Below are 16,054 nucleotides of genomic sequence, written 5' to 3'. Positions count from 1 at the left end.
GGCTTTGTCATTATGTGGTATTGTGTGTAGATTGATGAGGGGGAAAAAACAATTTAGAATAAGGCTGTGATGTAACAAAATGTGGGAAAAGTCAAGGGGTCTGAATACTTTACATAACACTAGCCCAGCCTTTACAAAAATAGCAGTTGTATATTGCTCTGTTTATGGTTTGCTCTCACACAGGTTGAATGTCATTTTTGTGTTTAGCAAGCATTGCTCATTGTTTTTGAATGTAGGCAAGAAAATGAAAAGTGCTGAACAGCCTTATGAATGTATGATTATATTTCCTATTTCTGCTTTTCTATTTGAATCCAATGCACTGACATTCAAGTCGCAACAACGTGACTTCTTTCCACCCACACAACTAGCTACATTGTAGCAGTGTGCCACTGATTTGGCGTATCAGAAATGTTCCCTCCCACTGTCAATGTTGGGTCTACTGTGTTGTGTGTGCTGATGGTGCAACTGTACAGTGATCGCTATTTACCTTTTGAGGAGGGTTCCACATACACTCGCTGCTGGATAACAATTTGAAATTGACGCTGGAGATGGACAGCTAACTTGCATATAAAGACGAAATGTTTATCTTAGCTATCAGTCACTTCTGGGACACGCATCATCAAAGAAACGGTAAGGACACAAAAGGTGACCGTTAGCATAGCGCTAGCTAGCTTCTGTACTGTGACCAGCCATGCTTCATTGCTTAAATAGTAGAATGTGATAGAATGTAAAGTAGATACCGGTATTTAACATATCGACAAGCCTGTGGCAATACATGTTCGGTCTTGCGCTTTGTTTCTGTTCACTTTATGCAATGCTGTCGGGCTAGCTAGCTGGCTTAGCTGTCCAGATATACCTGACAGCCACCTAACTCACTGAGCTATAATAAGAACGACCATGGTGGTGCACAGCATGGACGTCACCAGGACCTGGCTTTCTGGGCTGATTTTGGGTCAGCCCCGAATCTTTTGCGCTGCTGCAATGGTGTAAAAAAATAATGTGCCACTTACTTCATAGACCTGTGGTAGGCAAATGAGAAAGCCAAAACAAAATCATAGATAGCAAGACTATCTATGGCAACATATATGGATGTTGCCAAAAGAATGATTGGTAAATGTTGAATTAATATGGAAATGACTAAAAGTAACTCCACTAAGAATAACAGTTACATGTAGTGGAGTTACTTTTAGTCATTTCCATATTAATTCAACATTTACCAATCATTCTTTTGGCAACATCCATATATATGTTGCCATAGATAGTCTTGCTATCTATGATTTTGTTTTGGCTTTCTCATTTGCCTAGTTGACACACAGTACCTTTTCATCAAGGTCTATGTTTTAAACTCCCAAAGTCATCCAACGGTTATAATCAGGGGTGTAGTGCTGCTGGTGCGCAGCAGAGCGACGCTTCGCCACTTTTCATAATAGTGCTATGTCTCGCAAGATCACTTAATTATTAATTAGTATTTTACATAAACATAATAGCATGATAATATCAGACTACTATTATACCAAAAACACCATGTAATTTAGGCTGATTGTGCTGAAATGTTGAATTGTTTTTCTCATTCGATGACAGAGTTTAACTCCATTGGCTCTAAAATTCGATTAGTTCAGCTGGTTAGCCACAGTGGTGGTTCTAGACCATTTCAACTGGGGGGGGGGGGCAAGCTGGGGCCAGTTGTACTGTTAGAGGGGCCAGTTACATTAGACGTTATTGTTGTCATATCGTTTTCTTCACTGCATTGCAGGCATTAGCAGGCAAAAGACCATGGTCATTATGCAGATGCATGTTGTACGATACTGTTGTGTTCCGCCTAAAGCCGTCCCTCTAGAAAATGTGTGGGTTAAATTAGTGTTCGTGTTGCCACTGTCTAATAACGGATGTAAAAAAAGAACAATAGCAAAAATTTGTTATGTAAAAATGATTTCATACTCCACAAGGGGGTCCAAAATTGTTGTCACAGGGGCACTGCCCCCACCCCCCACCCCCCAGAACCGCTAGTGGTTAGCCACCCTTACATCATTCAAGATGAAAATGCATATTCCCATGAAACTGACTTGTATCACCTGTAAAACGTGAAGAATTATCATTCACGATTGACAGTGATGATGGCCTAATTTATAATAAGGTAGTCCTAATTTGGGGTTTTAGGATTTTTTTAAATATGACATTTTCCTTTAGCCACTTACAGTATGTGTCGGCATAGGCAATCATGCAATTAGGCTGGTACATTGTATGTATATTCTAAAATGATTTTATACATAGGCTTCATGTCAACTTTCATTCAGAAATTATGGCTAATAACGTTTAAAAAAAAAAAAAGTTTTTATCTATTAAAAAATTGGCACTACACCACTGGTTATAATAAATGTAAAGCAATTGCCGTGTGTGGTCAACTGATCATTCCAGCACCATTTTGATTAGGACAGCGTCATTGCACTTATTTGAGACAAGCATGGGAACTCATCTTGATAAATAAAAAATTAAAACAGATATGGATAGATAAATCAATCAATGTCCGATTTTTGTTTTAACTGAATCTCCGTTTGGATATTTGGTCACAATTAGGCTGGGAAATGTTAGCTAAATCGAGGTGAGTGCTCATGATCATTAGTCTGGCAATTGAAAGCGATTTTGTCCACACCACACACACACACACACACACACACACACACACACACACACACACACACACACACACACACATTACCTGATGAGCATCCCTGATGTTTTCCTGAACTTTCCAATACTTTTCTGATGCATTTCAGTCGCTTAGCCTACTGATGCGAATACACATTTGTACACTTTTCACATAGGCTATTCAAGTCATTTGACATATGTTTGTATTGTTTAAAATGTTAATGAGTCCTACATCGTTTCCATAACAATGTAGCTGAAACCACTATTGGCTTCATTGACTTACTAAATGTATTCTCCTGTAAGTGTAAGCGAGGCTACTTGCTGATATATTATTGTAACAGTAAGCCAACCTACACAGTAACCCATATGTGGTTACTGACCACAATCGATTGAATTAATAATAAGTGTTTATTAATTGGCATTGGGGAGAGCATCGCTCATGGCAGAAAACAGCGATGAGGGAAGGGGTGCTGGATTTGCCAAATTATAATTACTCCTGACTCTATAAAAAATAGATTGAATTAATTAAATTAATTGAAAATACTACACCAGCATAATTTAGCTACAGAGGATCGATATATATAAGTGGGTTACTTATATATATATATCAATCGTGAATGACTTATATATATATATATATACTTATATATATATATTTTTTTAAATAGCTGTAAATTATGTTTTGTCACATTATGAGAGCATAGCCTAGTCTACTGTCGGGAAACAATCAGTTGGGCAGCCCGCACAACAAATACAAAACAGTTGATTGTTGATGTGTGGCTTTCAATGAACAGCAGGCAGCAGCTAGAAGGTATTTCGCAATATTTCAAAATACAATTGCTGGGGGAAAAATCTGTTTGTATAGGTTAGTGCCACTGGAAAGTTGGTGGACTATAATTTCCTCCTCATATTATAGGCCTAAAATCTGTGTAGGCCTATCCACTATATTCATTGGCCTATGCTATTGGTTGCATTTAAGACATTTGTTTTATTGATCTCAGTATGTACATGTCAGAGTAGCTTGTCATTTTGATCATTTGTGTGGTATAAAAAAAACATATTATTGTAATGTCTCCATTCATGTAAAATTACGTAGAATTACAGGAAATTATTTTAGAAAAGGCACTTTTTTTCCTCGGACCCAGCAGCCCCTTAGCCCTGGTCTTCAAGACTGAGCCCCGATTGTTATGAAATTCTGGCGATGCCCCTGGCGCACAGGCCAGGTGGTGCTAAGGCAGCGAGGAACGCTCAACTCCGTTCACTTAAATCGAGGCCGAGTTGAGTTTTGATAAGTGGTCGAGCGATTTGCTAGCAACAACATTAAGTAATGAGTCGATACTTTTAAAAATGCCAATTCAGAAAACGCTTACCTGCAACTGCGGCCCATCGTACTTTTGATAAAATATTTTATGGAATACAACCAGCGACTTTTTCCTAAACACAAACGATGAAAAAGTCGGTGGTTGTAACTTATTCGATTAAAAAAAATATATATTAAAAGTATGAATATGAACACTATGTGGAAGGACCGTTGTTGTACAGGATAAACATAGGTACAGATAAGAGTCTTCACAATTTACATTTTTACAAGTATCAACTGATTGTTGTTGCTAGCACATCTCACAACCAGTTCTCAAAACTCAATCCCAGCCTCGATATTAGAGAACAGATTGTTCCTCAGTTAGGGGTGCGGTTGAAGTTCTGCGCAATCAATGAACCAAACCTGCTGCTATTCTACCCTGTTCTATTCTATTATTTTGACACTATTCTATAAAAAGTGCATTGTAATTCCATATTTTGGATTGTATCATATTCTATGCTATTATATTCTATACTACTCTTTCCTATTCAAACAAAAATATCCATGCATTTTGAAATTGAATTTATCCTGATAACAATCAATCTCCTTCACCTACAATGTGGATGGTGCCATGTACAGTAGGAGGTGATGAGAATCATGAAGCCAACCCGTCACCTGCTCCTGGCGCTTTGTCCCATGGTGGTCCTGGGCTTCCTCTACTACTCCTCTGGGAGACTGCACCCCTGGGGCTGGGGACATAAATCACGTAAGTACAGTATAGCAACTACCCATGTCCTAGACTGAGTGCCAGTCTGTTTGTGCTATCATGTCAAATCATTGTTACTCATTGTCATGCCAAACATGTTTATAATGAGTATGATGCACCAAGCTTTGCTCCCACCCCCACCCAGCATAATGTTTCCTGTCATTGTAGCAACATGTTTTGTGTATACTACTTCTTACCAGAAGGGGGCGCTAATAGACTAAGGCAACTAAGGAAACATGGAACTGAAAGATGTACTGTACATTCAATAAATTCAGAAATCACGTAACTAAACGAAATAAAAATAAACTACACTATAGAACAAAGAAATTATATAAAGCCTGATAGTAAAAAGCTCTGGAGTACCTTAAATGAAATTCTAGGCAAAAAAAGCGAACTCGGCTTCATCCTTCATTGAGGTAGATGGCTTGTTCGTAACAAAACCCTTTGATATTGCCAACCACCTGAATATCATTTTTTTGTTGACAAGATTTGCAAACTGAGGTATGACATGCGAGCAACAAATGCTGAGCCTTTATATTCATGCATAACGGACCAAATAATGAAAGTCAAGCAACTGTAATTTTGAGTTCTGCAAAGTTGGTGTGGGAGAGGTGAAAATATTGTTGCTATCTCTAAATAAGGACACACCACCTGGTACTGACGACCTGAATGGTAAATTGCTGAAGTTGGTAGCGGGATACATTGTGACTCCTGTTTGCCACATCTTCAATGTAGGCCTAGAAGATAGTGTGTGCCATCACACATGGAGGCAAAGATCTTTCCACTATCCAAGAATACCAAAGCGCCCGTAATGGTTCAGACAGCCGACCAATCAGCCTGTTACCAATGCTTAGCAAACTTTTGGAAAAAAATCGTGTATGACCAAAAACAGTGCTATTTTACAGAAAACAAATAAAAAACAGACTTTCAGCATGCTTATAGGGAAGGGCACTCAACATGCTCGGCACTGACACAAATTCCTGATGATTGGCTGAAAGAAAATGATAAGAAGATTGTGGGAGCTGTTTTGTTAGTATTCAGTGCAGCTTTTGATATCATCGATCATAACCTCTTGGTGAAAAAAACGTAGGCGTTATGGGTTTACATCCTCTGCCTTATGGATTGACAGTTACCCGAGTGTGGTGAACCACAAGGGCAGCTGGCTTGGGTAATTATTGTTTTCTGTTTTTACTAATGAACTTTCACTGACCTTGAATAAAGCCTGTGTGTCTATGTACTCTGACAATTCAACCGTATACACGTAAGCTAAGACAGTAAAATAAGTAACTGACACCCTTAACATAGAGCTCCAGTCAGTTTTAGAATGGGTAACTAGCAATAGGCTGGTGCTAAATATCTAAAAAACTAAAAGCATAGTTTTCGGGACAAATCACTCACTCAACCCTAAACCTAATCTTGATCTATTACTTAATAATGTGACGATTGAGCAAGTTGAGGAGACTAAACTGCTATGTGTAACCCTAGATAGCAAGCTGTCATGGTCAAAACATATAGACTCAATGGTTGCTAAAATGCGAAGAGGTCTGTCCATGATAAGGCATTGTTCTGCTTTCTTGGCATCTAAATCAACCAGGCAGGTCCTACAGGCCTTAGTTTTGTCGCACCTAGACTACTGCCCAGTTGTCTGGTCATGTGCGGCAAAGAAGGACATAGGAAAATTGCAGTTGGTCCAGAACAGAGCAACATGTATTGCACTTAGATGTACACGGAGGGCGAATGTCAGTGGTATGCCTGTCAATCTCTCCTCAGGGTTGAGGAGAGATTGACTGCATCGCTATTGGTCTTTGTGCAAGGTGTTGATGGGTTAACGGTACTGAATTTCTGTTGAAGCAGTTGTCAAACAGTTCGGACACTCATCGGTACCACACACGACATGCAGCCAGAGGTCTCTTCACAGTCCCCAGGTCCAGAACAGAGGCTGGGAAACACACAGTATTAAATAGAGCCATGACTATATGGAACTCTCTGCCACCCCAGGTAACTCAAGCTAGCAATAAAACCAGATAAAACCAAATGTATTAAAAATAAAAAACATATCACATTTACATAAGTATTCAGACCCTTTACTCAGTAATTTGTTTAAGCACCTTTGGCAGTGGTTACAGCCTTGAGTCTTCTTGGGTATAATGCTACAAGCTTGGCACACCTGTATTTGAGGAGTTTCTCCCATTCTTCTCTGCAGATCCTTTCGAGCTCTGTCAGGTTGGAGGGGGAGCGTCGCTGCACAGCTATTCTGAGGTCTCTCCAAAGATGTTCCATCGGATTCAAGTCCGGGCTCTGGCTGGGCCACTAAAGGACATTGAGACTTGTCTCAAAGTCAGTTCTGCATTGTCTTGGCTGTATGCTTAGGGTCGTTGTCCTGCTGGAAGGTGAACCTTCGCCCCAGTCTGAGGTCCTGAGCCCTCTGTAGCAGGTTTTCATCAAGGATCTCTATGTACTTTGCTCCATTCATTTTTCCCTCGATCCTGACTAGTCTCCCAGTCCCTGCCGCTGAAAAACATCCCCACAACATGATGCTGCCACCACCATGCTTCACCGTAGGGATGGTGCCAAGTCTCCTCCAGACGTGATGCTTGGCATTCAGGCCAAAGAGTAGAATTTTGGTTTCATCAGACCAGATAATCTTATTTCTCATGGTCTGAGAGTCCTTTAGGTGCCTTTTGGCAAACTCTAAGTGGGCTGTCATGTGCCTTTTACTGAGGACTGGCTTCCCTCTGGCCACTCTACTATAAAGGCCTGATTGGTAGAGTGCTGCAGAGAATGTTGTCCTTCTGACAGAGCTCCAGAGTTCCTCTGTGGAGATGGGAAAATCTTCCCATCTCCACAGAGGAACTCTGGAGCTCTGTCAGAGTGACCATCTGGTTTTTGGTCACCTCCCTGACCAAGACCCTTCTCCCCGATTGCTCAGTTTGGCCGGGGGGCCAGCTCTAGGAAGAGTCTTGGTGGTTCAAAACTCCTTCCATTTAAGAATCTTGGGGACCTTCAATGCTGCAGACATTTTTTGTACTCTCTCCCAGATCTGTACCTCGACACAATCCTGTCTCGGAGCTCTACGGGCAAATCCTTTGACCTCGTGGCTTGGTTTTTGCTCTGACATGCACTGTCAACTGTTGGACCTTATATAGACAGGTGTGTGCCTTTCCAAATCATGTCCAATCAATTGAATTTACCACAGGTGGACTCCAATAAAGTTGTAGAAACATCTCAAGGATGATCAATGGAAACAGGATTGACCTGAGCTCAAAGGGTCTGAATACTTGTGCAAATAGCAAAGGGTCTGAATACTTGTGCAAATAAGGTATCTGTTTTTTACTTTTAATATATTTGCAAACATTTCTAAAAACCTGTTTTCACTTTGTCATTATGGGGTTTTGTCTATAGATTGATGAGGAAAAACATGTATTTATTCCGTTTTAGAATAAGGCTGTAATGTAACAAAATGTGGAAAAAGTCAAGGGGTCTGAATGCTTTCTGAATGCACTGTAAATCTTTTGCCTTGCCCATTCACCCTCTGAATCGAACACATACACAATCCATGTCTCAATTGTCTCCAGGTTTAAAAATCCATCATTAACCTTTCTGCTCCCCATCCTCTACACTGATTGAAGTGGATTTAACAAGTGACGTCAATAAGGGATCATAGCTTTCACCTAGATGCACCTGGTCAGTCTGTCATGGAAAGAGCGGTTCCTAATGTTTTGTACACCCAGTGTATGATTTATTTTATGCGTTTTATTTGTTGTGTTTTCTTTCCTGTTTCGACCCCAGGAAGAGTAGCTAATTGGGCATCCCAATAAAATATGAAATACTAATACTACATCAGGCATGTGCATATGTAAATAGGCTGCATCGCAGATTGAGATTGCAGTGGTGGGCTCATCTGAAACACCTTGAAACCAAAAACCGGACAAAAGGGCCATGTAGGCTACTTAATACGTTGGAGTTGCAAAACTGCAGTATATTTGAACAAATGCTGTGACATGATACTAATGGATTATCAATCAATTTATTTGATGCAACTATACTCTATATACTCTGTCCTTTTCAGTTGTGTATTTTGTCCCCAGAAGGATTTTGAATCTCCAAAGGCTGTTTGTTTATTGTCATTAGCAATAAACGGACATGTTTTATCACACCATGTAGTGATGTTGGAACCAGCTAAAACTGGTGCCTCTACTTCTCTATCTATTATTTGCACAACCATTATTTTGTGTCTTTAATTTGTGATGGAAAGCTTGAATAATTTTTTCATGCGATATTGTGTCTGCCCTACTCTTTCATAGCATAAAGACAAGCGCTTTTGTATACAAGCATTAGACATCTAGCTTCTCACAGATTCAACTTGATTCACTAAAGCATTCAATTGCATGTGTTGCCGGGGTTTAAAAAACGGTTGCAAAATATTTTGCTATGGTGTGCTCCACTGAACACAACTTGGGTGTCTTTCTTGTACAGTAATCTTGTTCCCAGACACTTCTACCCAAATGTGTGAAGAGTCTGGTGGACCAATGCGTCAAACTTGGCCTTCAGTAGCCAATACAGCAAGACTGGGAGTTACTACCGGCGCATAGGCATTGGCTTAAATCGGCTTAAGGCCAACTTTGAATCGTTGATTTCCCAGGCTTACATGTGCTGGGCACAATAGCCTGTGGACGAGGTAACTTGTAAAGTAACTAGTTGATACTTTTAGTGGTAGAGGGCAATGTTTGCCTTCTTTCACCTGTTTATTTTAAAAAATGTATTTCACCTTTATTTAACCAGGTAGGCTAGTTGAGAACATGTTCTCATTTACAACTGCGACCTGGCCAAGATAAAACAAAGCAGTGCGACACAAACAACACAGTGTTACACATGGAATAAACAAACATACAGTCAATAATACAATATAAAAAGTCCATATACATTGTGTGCAAATGAGGAAAGATAAGGGAGGTAAGGCAATAAATAGGCCATAGTGGCGAAATAATGTATAATATATAGCAATTAAACACTGGAGTGATAGATGTGCAGAAAATGAGTGTGCAAGTAGAGACACTGGGGTGCAAAGGAGCTAAATAAATAAATAACAGTATGGGGATGAGGTAGTTGGATGGGCTATTTACAGATGGGCTACGTACAGGTGCAGTGATCTGTGAACTGCTCTGACAGCTGTTGCTTAAAGTTAGTGAGGGAGATATGAGTCTCCAGCTTCAGTGATTTTTGCAGTTCGTTCCAGTCATTGGCAGCAGAGAACTGGAAGGAAAGGCAGTCAAAGGAGGAATTGGCTTTGGGGGTGACCAGTGAAATATACCTGCTGGAGCGTGTGCTACGGGTGGGTGCCGCTATGGTGACCAGTGAGCTCAGATAAGGCAGGGCTTTACCTAGCAAAGACTTATAGATGACCTGGAGCCAGTGGGTTTGGTGACGAATATGAAGCGAGGGCCAGCCAACGAGAGCATGCAGGTCGCAGTGGTGGGTAGTATATGGGGCTTTGGTGACAAAATGGATGGCACTGTGATAGACTACATCCAATTTGTTGAGTAGAGTGTTGGAGGCTATTTTGTAAATGACATCGCCGAAGTCAAGGATTGGTAGGATAGTCAGTTTTACGAGGGTATGTTTAGCAGGATGAGTGAAGGATGCTTTGTTGCGAAATAGGAAGCCAATTCTAGATTTCATTTTGGATTGGAGATGCTTAATATGAGCCTGGAAGGAGAGTTTACAGTCTAACCAGAGACTTAGGTATTTGTAGTTGTCCACATTTTCTAAGTCAGAACCGTCCAGAGTAGTGATGCTGGACGGGCGGGTAGGTGCGGGCAGCGATCGGTTGAAGAGCATGCATTTAGTTTTACTTGCATTTAAGAGCAGTTGGAGGCCATGGAAGGAGAGCTGTATGGCATTGAAGCTCGTCTGGAGGTTAGTTAACACAGTGTCCAAAGATGGGCCAGAAGTATACAGAATGGTGTCGTCTGCGTAGAGGTGGATCAGAGAATCACCAGCAGCAAGAGCGACATCATTGATGCATACAGTGAAAAGAGTCGGCCTGAGGATTGAACCCTGTGGCACCCCCATAGAGATTGGCAGAGGTCCGGACAACAGGCCCTCCGATTTGACACTCTGAACTCTGTCTGAGAAATATTTGGTGAACCATGCGAGGCAGTCATTTGAGAAACCAAGGCTGTTGAGTCTGCCGATAAGAATGTGGTGATTGAAAGCCTCAAAAGCCTTGGCCAGGTCGATGAAAACAGCTGCACAGTATTGTCTCTTATCGATGGTGGTTATGATATCGTTTAGGACCTTTAGCGTGGCTGAGGTGCACCCATGACCAGCTCGGAAACCAGATTGCATAGCGGAGAAGGTACGATGGGATTCGAAATGGTCAGTGATCTGTTTGTTAACTTGGCTTTCGAAGACCTTAGAAAGGCAGGGTAGGATATATATAGGTCTGTAGCAGTTTAGGTCTAGAGTGTCGTCCCCTTTGAAGACGGGGATTACCACGGCAGCTTTCCAATCTTTGGGAATCTCAGACGATACGAAAGAGAGGTTGAACAGGCTAGTAATAGGGGTTGCAACAATTTTGACGGATAATTTTAGAAAGAGAGGGTCCAGATTGTCTAGCCTGGCTGATTTGTAGGGGTCCAGATTTTGCAGCTCTTTCAGAACATCAGCTATCTGGATTTGGGTGAAGGAGAAATGGGGGAGGCTTGGGCAAGTTGCTGTGGGGGTGCAGGGCTGTTGACTGGGGTAGGTGTAGCCAGGTTGAAAGCATGGCCAGCTGTAGTAAAAATGCTTATTGAAATTCTCAATTATCTTGGATTTATTGGTGGTGACAGTGTTTTCAAGTCTCAGTGCAGTGGGCAGCTGGGAGGAGGTGCTCTTATTCTCCATGGATTTTACAGTGTCCCAGAACTTTTGGAGTTTGTGCTACAGAATGCAAATTTCTGTTTGAAAAAGCTAGCCTTTGTTTTCCTAACTGCCTGTGTATATTGGTTCCTATCTTCCCTGAAAAGTTGCATATCGCGGGGGCTATTCAATGCTAATGCAGTACGCCACAGGATGTTTTTGTGCTGGTCAAGGGCAGTCAGGTCTGGAGTGAACCAAGGGCTATATCTGTTCCTGGTTCTAAGTTTTTTTTGAATGGGGCATGCTTATTTAAGATGGTGAGGAAAGCACTTTTAAAGAATAACCAGGCATACTCTACTAACGGAATGTGGTCAATATCCTTCCAGGATACCCAGGCCAGGTCGATTAGAAAGGCCTGCTCGCTGAAGTGTTTTGTGGAGCGTTTGACAGTGATGATGGGTGGTTGTTTGACCGCAGACCCGTTACGGACGCAGGCAATGAGGCAGTGATTGCTGAGATCCTGGTTGAAGACAGTATTTGGAGGGCAGGTTGGTTAGGATGATATCTGTGAGGGTGCCCGTGTTTACGGATTTGGGTTTGTACCTGGTAGGTTCATTGATAATTTATGTGAGATTGAGGGCATCAAGCTTAGATTGTAGGATGGCTGGGGTGTTAAGCATGTCCCAGTTTAGGTCACCTAACAGCACGAGCTCTGAAGATAGATGGGGGCAATCAATTCACATATGGTGTCCAGGGCACAGCTGGGGCCAGAAGGTGGTCTATAGCAAGCGACAACGGTGAGAGACTTGTTTCTGGAAAGGTGGATTTTTAAAAGTAGAATTGCAAATTGTTTGGGCACAGTCCTGGATAGTAAGACAGAACTCTGCAGGCTATCTCTGCAGTAGATTGCAACTCCGCCCCCTTTGGCAGTTATATCTTGTTGGAAAATGTTATAGTTAGGGATGAAAATTTCAGGGGTTTTGTTTTTTTTCCCAAGCCAGGATTCAGACACGGCTAGGACATCCGGGTTGGCAGAGTGTGCTAAAGAAGTGAATAAAACAAACTTTGGGAGGAGGCTTCTAATGTTAACATGCATGAAACTAAGGCTTTTAACCTCTATGGGCTAGGTGGGACGCTAGCGTGCCACCCGTGGTGCACTCCATCAACAGCAGGTGCATTTCAAGAGCGGCAAATTTGAATCCAAATAAATGTCAAAATTCAAACTATTTTACACCCTTTGAAAGATAAACATCTCCTTAATCTAACCACGTTTTACGATTTCAAAAAGGTTTTACGGCGAAAGCATAAATTTAGAGTATGTTAGGACAGTACATTTACAAGAGTTGTGTGTAATGTTTTGTCAAGTCAAAGACAGGGTCACCAAAACCATAAAACCAGCTAAAATGATGCACTAACCTTTTACAATCTCCATCAGATGACACTCCTAGGACATTATGTTAGACAATGCATGCATTTTTAGTTCTAGCAAGTTCATATTTATATCCAAAAACAGCGTTTTACTATGGCATTGATGTTGAGGAAATCGTTTCCCTCCAATAACCGGCAGTCAAGTCAGCGTCACAAATTAAATAATTAAAATTAGAAAACATTGGTAAAATATTATATTGTCATTTAAAGAATTATAGATTTACATCTCTTGAACGCAATCAACTTGCCAGATTTAAAAATAACCTTACTGGGAAATCACACTTTGCAATAATCTGAGCACTGCGCCCAGAAAAATACGCGTTGCGATACAGACTAGACGTCATGTTGGGGAGATCTAAAATCGAAAATACTATGTAAATAATCCATTACCTTTGATTCTCTTCATCAGATGTCACTTCTAGGTATCACAGGTCCATAACGAATGTAGTTTTGTTCAAAAAAGCTCATCATTTATGTCCAAAAATCTCCGTCTTGTTAGCACATGATCTAAGCCAGCCGGACTTCTCGTCATGAACAAGGGGAAAAAATATATTTACGTTCGTTCAAACATGTCAAACGTTGTATAGCATAAATCATTAGGGCCTTTTTTAACCAGAACATGAATAATATTCAAGGTGGACGAATGCATACTCTTTTATAACGTATTGGAACGAGGGTACCCAACATGAACTCGCGCGCCAGGTGTCTAATGGGACATCATCGTTCCATGGCTCTTGTTCGGTCAGATCTCCCTCCAGAAGACTCAAAACACTTTGTAAAGGCTGGTGACATCTAGTGGAAGCAATAGGAAGTGCCAAAATATTCCTCAGCCCCTGTGTTTTTCAATGGGATAGGTTTAAAGTCAATACAACACATCAGGTATCCACTTCCTGTCAGAAAATGTCTCAGGGTTTTGCCTGCCAAATGAGTTCTGTTATACTCACAGACACCATTCAAACAGTTTTAGAAACTTTAGAGTGTTTTCTATCCATATATAATAAGTATATGCATATTCTAGTTACTGGGTAGGATTAGTAACCAGATTAAATCGGGTACATTTTTTTTATCCAGACGTGCAAATGCTGCCCCCTAGCCCTAACAGGTTAAGGTTACAGACATCAACCAATGAGAGCGCCTGGGGAATGGGAGTGGAGCTAGGCATTGCAGGGCCTGGATTAACCTCTACATCACCAGAGGAACAGAGGAGGAGTAGGTTAAGGGTACGGCTAAAGGCTATAAGAACTGGTCGTCTAGTACGTTCGGAACAGAGAGTTAAAGGAGCAGGTTTCTGGGCACGGTAGAATAGATTCAAGGCATAATGTACAGACAAAGGTATGGTAGGATGTGAATACAGTGGAGGTAAACCTAGGCATTGAGTGACGATGAGAGAGATATTGTGTCTAGAAACATCATTTAAACCAGGTGAGGTCACCTCATGTGTGGAAGGTGGAACTAAAGGGTTAGCTAAGGCATATTGAGCAGGGCTAGAGGCTCTACAGTGAGATCAGACAATAACCACTAACCAAAACAGCAATGGACAAGGCATATTGACATTAGGAGAGGCATGCGTAGCTGAGTGATCATAGGGGTCCAGTGAGTAGCTAGGTGGGCTGGAGACACGGCGATTCAGACAGCTAGTCTGTTGTAGCCCCCTCGTGCAGTTATGTCGGCAGACCAGTTGTGGTGGATCAGCAGGGCTCCGTGTAGTAAAAGGGTCCAGGCCAATTGGCAAAATAGGTATAGTGTCCAAAGAAATTTGCCGATGGGCCTCTTCAGCTAACAGTCCGATATGCTCTAGACAGCTAGCGGGCCATGGCTAGCAGATGGTTATTCAGGGGACGTCGCGATGGAGGAGCCTGTTGAAAAAAAACCTCGGGCAGAATACGTCGGTAGTCCAGTCGTGATGGATCGGCGGGGCTCCGTATCGGCAGTAAAAGGGGTCCAGGCCAATTGGCAAAATGGGTATTGTAGCCCAAGGAGTGGCTGATGGACCTCTTCAGCTAGCCGGGAGATGGGCCTAGCATAGGCTAGCTCCAGGCTAATTGATGCTTGCTTTGGGATAGAGACGTTAGCCAGGAGTGGCCACTTGCATAGCAACTAGCTAGCTATGATGATCCAGGTGAAAAGGTTCAGAGCTTGCGGTAGAAATACGGAGATATGGAGAAAAATAAGTCCGATATGCTCTGGTTTGAATCGCGCTGTGCAGACTGGCAAGAGTTGTCCAGGCTAAATGTTAGCTGATGGCCGCTAGCAGTGGATAGCTGACTACAAGCTAGTAGCTAGTTAGCTGGCTAGCTTCTGTTGGGTGTTCCGGTTCTAAAGTAAAGAAAATAGCAGATCCATACCACATTGGGTGAGGCGGATTGCAGGAGAGTATGTTGAAGTTGAGGTTAAGAAAAATATTAAAAAATATATGCGAAGAAAAAAAATTATAAAAAGATATATACACGGGACAAGACAAAGACTGACTGCTACGCCATCTTAGATTTTTTTTGCAGTTCATCTGTAGTTCATTTGTACCATCACATTCTCCAGTAATAACATTCTGGGGGGTTATTGTACACAAACCTGTTGATGCATCACCTGTCTCAGTAAACACACAAATGACTGTGGCGCATCCCAAATGGCACCCTATTCCCTATGTAATGCTATATAGTGCACTACTTTTGCCCAGGGTCCTGGTCAAAAGTAGTTCACTATGTAGGGAATGAGGTATAATTTTGGTCATCAACGAGATGTTATGAGATATTAGTGCTAACTGACATAGACAGCAGAGGCAGTTGGGTTTTTAACTAACAGCTTGTTGTAATGGACTAGATATTTGTGTCGAATTACACCAAGGTGTCTGGGATTTATTAGAATCATGTCTTTGCCTCAACCAAGGAGACTTTTGTTTCGAAATCTCCTTGGCAAGGCTCACTTTCAAGTAATTATTATATTGTTAAATAATGTTATTCCAGCCTGAGCTTTTCTCTGCGTAATAACAAAATGGTTTAACTTTATTCCTATGCAATTACTGGAATAGGCTAACTGAAGTTATATGTAACAACGTACAGTAGGCCTACAACGTA

General features: G+C 41.5%; 1 protein-coding gene across 10 annotated transcripts in view; it reads left to right on the top strand.

Annotated features, from left to right (window-relative positions):
* The first annotated feature begins 409 nt into the window (after positions 1 to 409).
* Positions 410 to 16,054, top strand: part of LOC106584184 (CMP-N-acetylneuraminate-beta-1,4-galactoside alpha-2,3-sialyltransferase) — a 100,335-nt gene continuing 84,690 nt past the window's right edge. For 7 of the 10 annotated variants that reach the window (XR_006761462.1, XM_014169171.2, XM_014169168.2 and 4 more), the window contains exons 1-2: positions 410 to 630; positions 4,586 to 4,712. Coding sequence is in view for 7 of the 10 variants with exons in the window: in XM_014169171.2 (XP_014024646.1) it covers positions 4,595 to 4,712 (118 nt within the window). In the remaining 3 variants the exon portion in view is untranslated. The remainder of the gene's footprint in view (positions 631 to 4,585; positions 4,713 to 16,054) is intronic. The other 3 variants (XM_045705919.1, XM_045705917.1, XM_045705915.1) reach the window with 1 other exon arrangement.

The sequence above is a fragment of the Salmo salar genome, chromosome ssa23 (assembly GCF_905237065.1).
Source record: "Salmo salar chromosome ssa23, Ssal_v3.1, whole genome shotgun sequence".
Taxonomy (NCBI): Eukaryota; Metazoa; Chordata; class Actinopteri; order Salmoniformes; family Salmonidae; genus Salmo; species Salmo salar.
The sequence above is the reverse complement of the archived record's forward strand: the minus strand, read 5'-3'. Positions and strand labels throughout refer to the sequence as shown.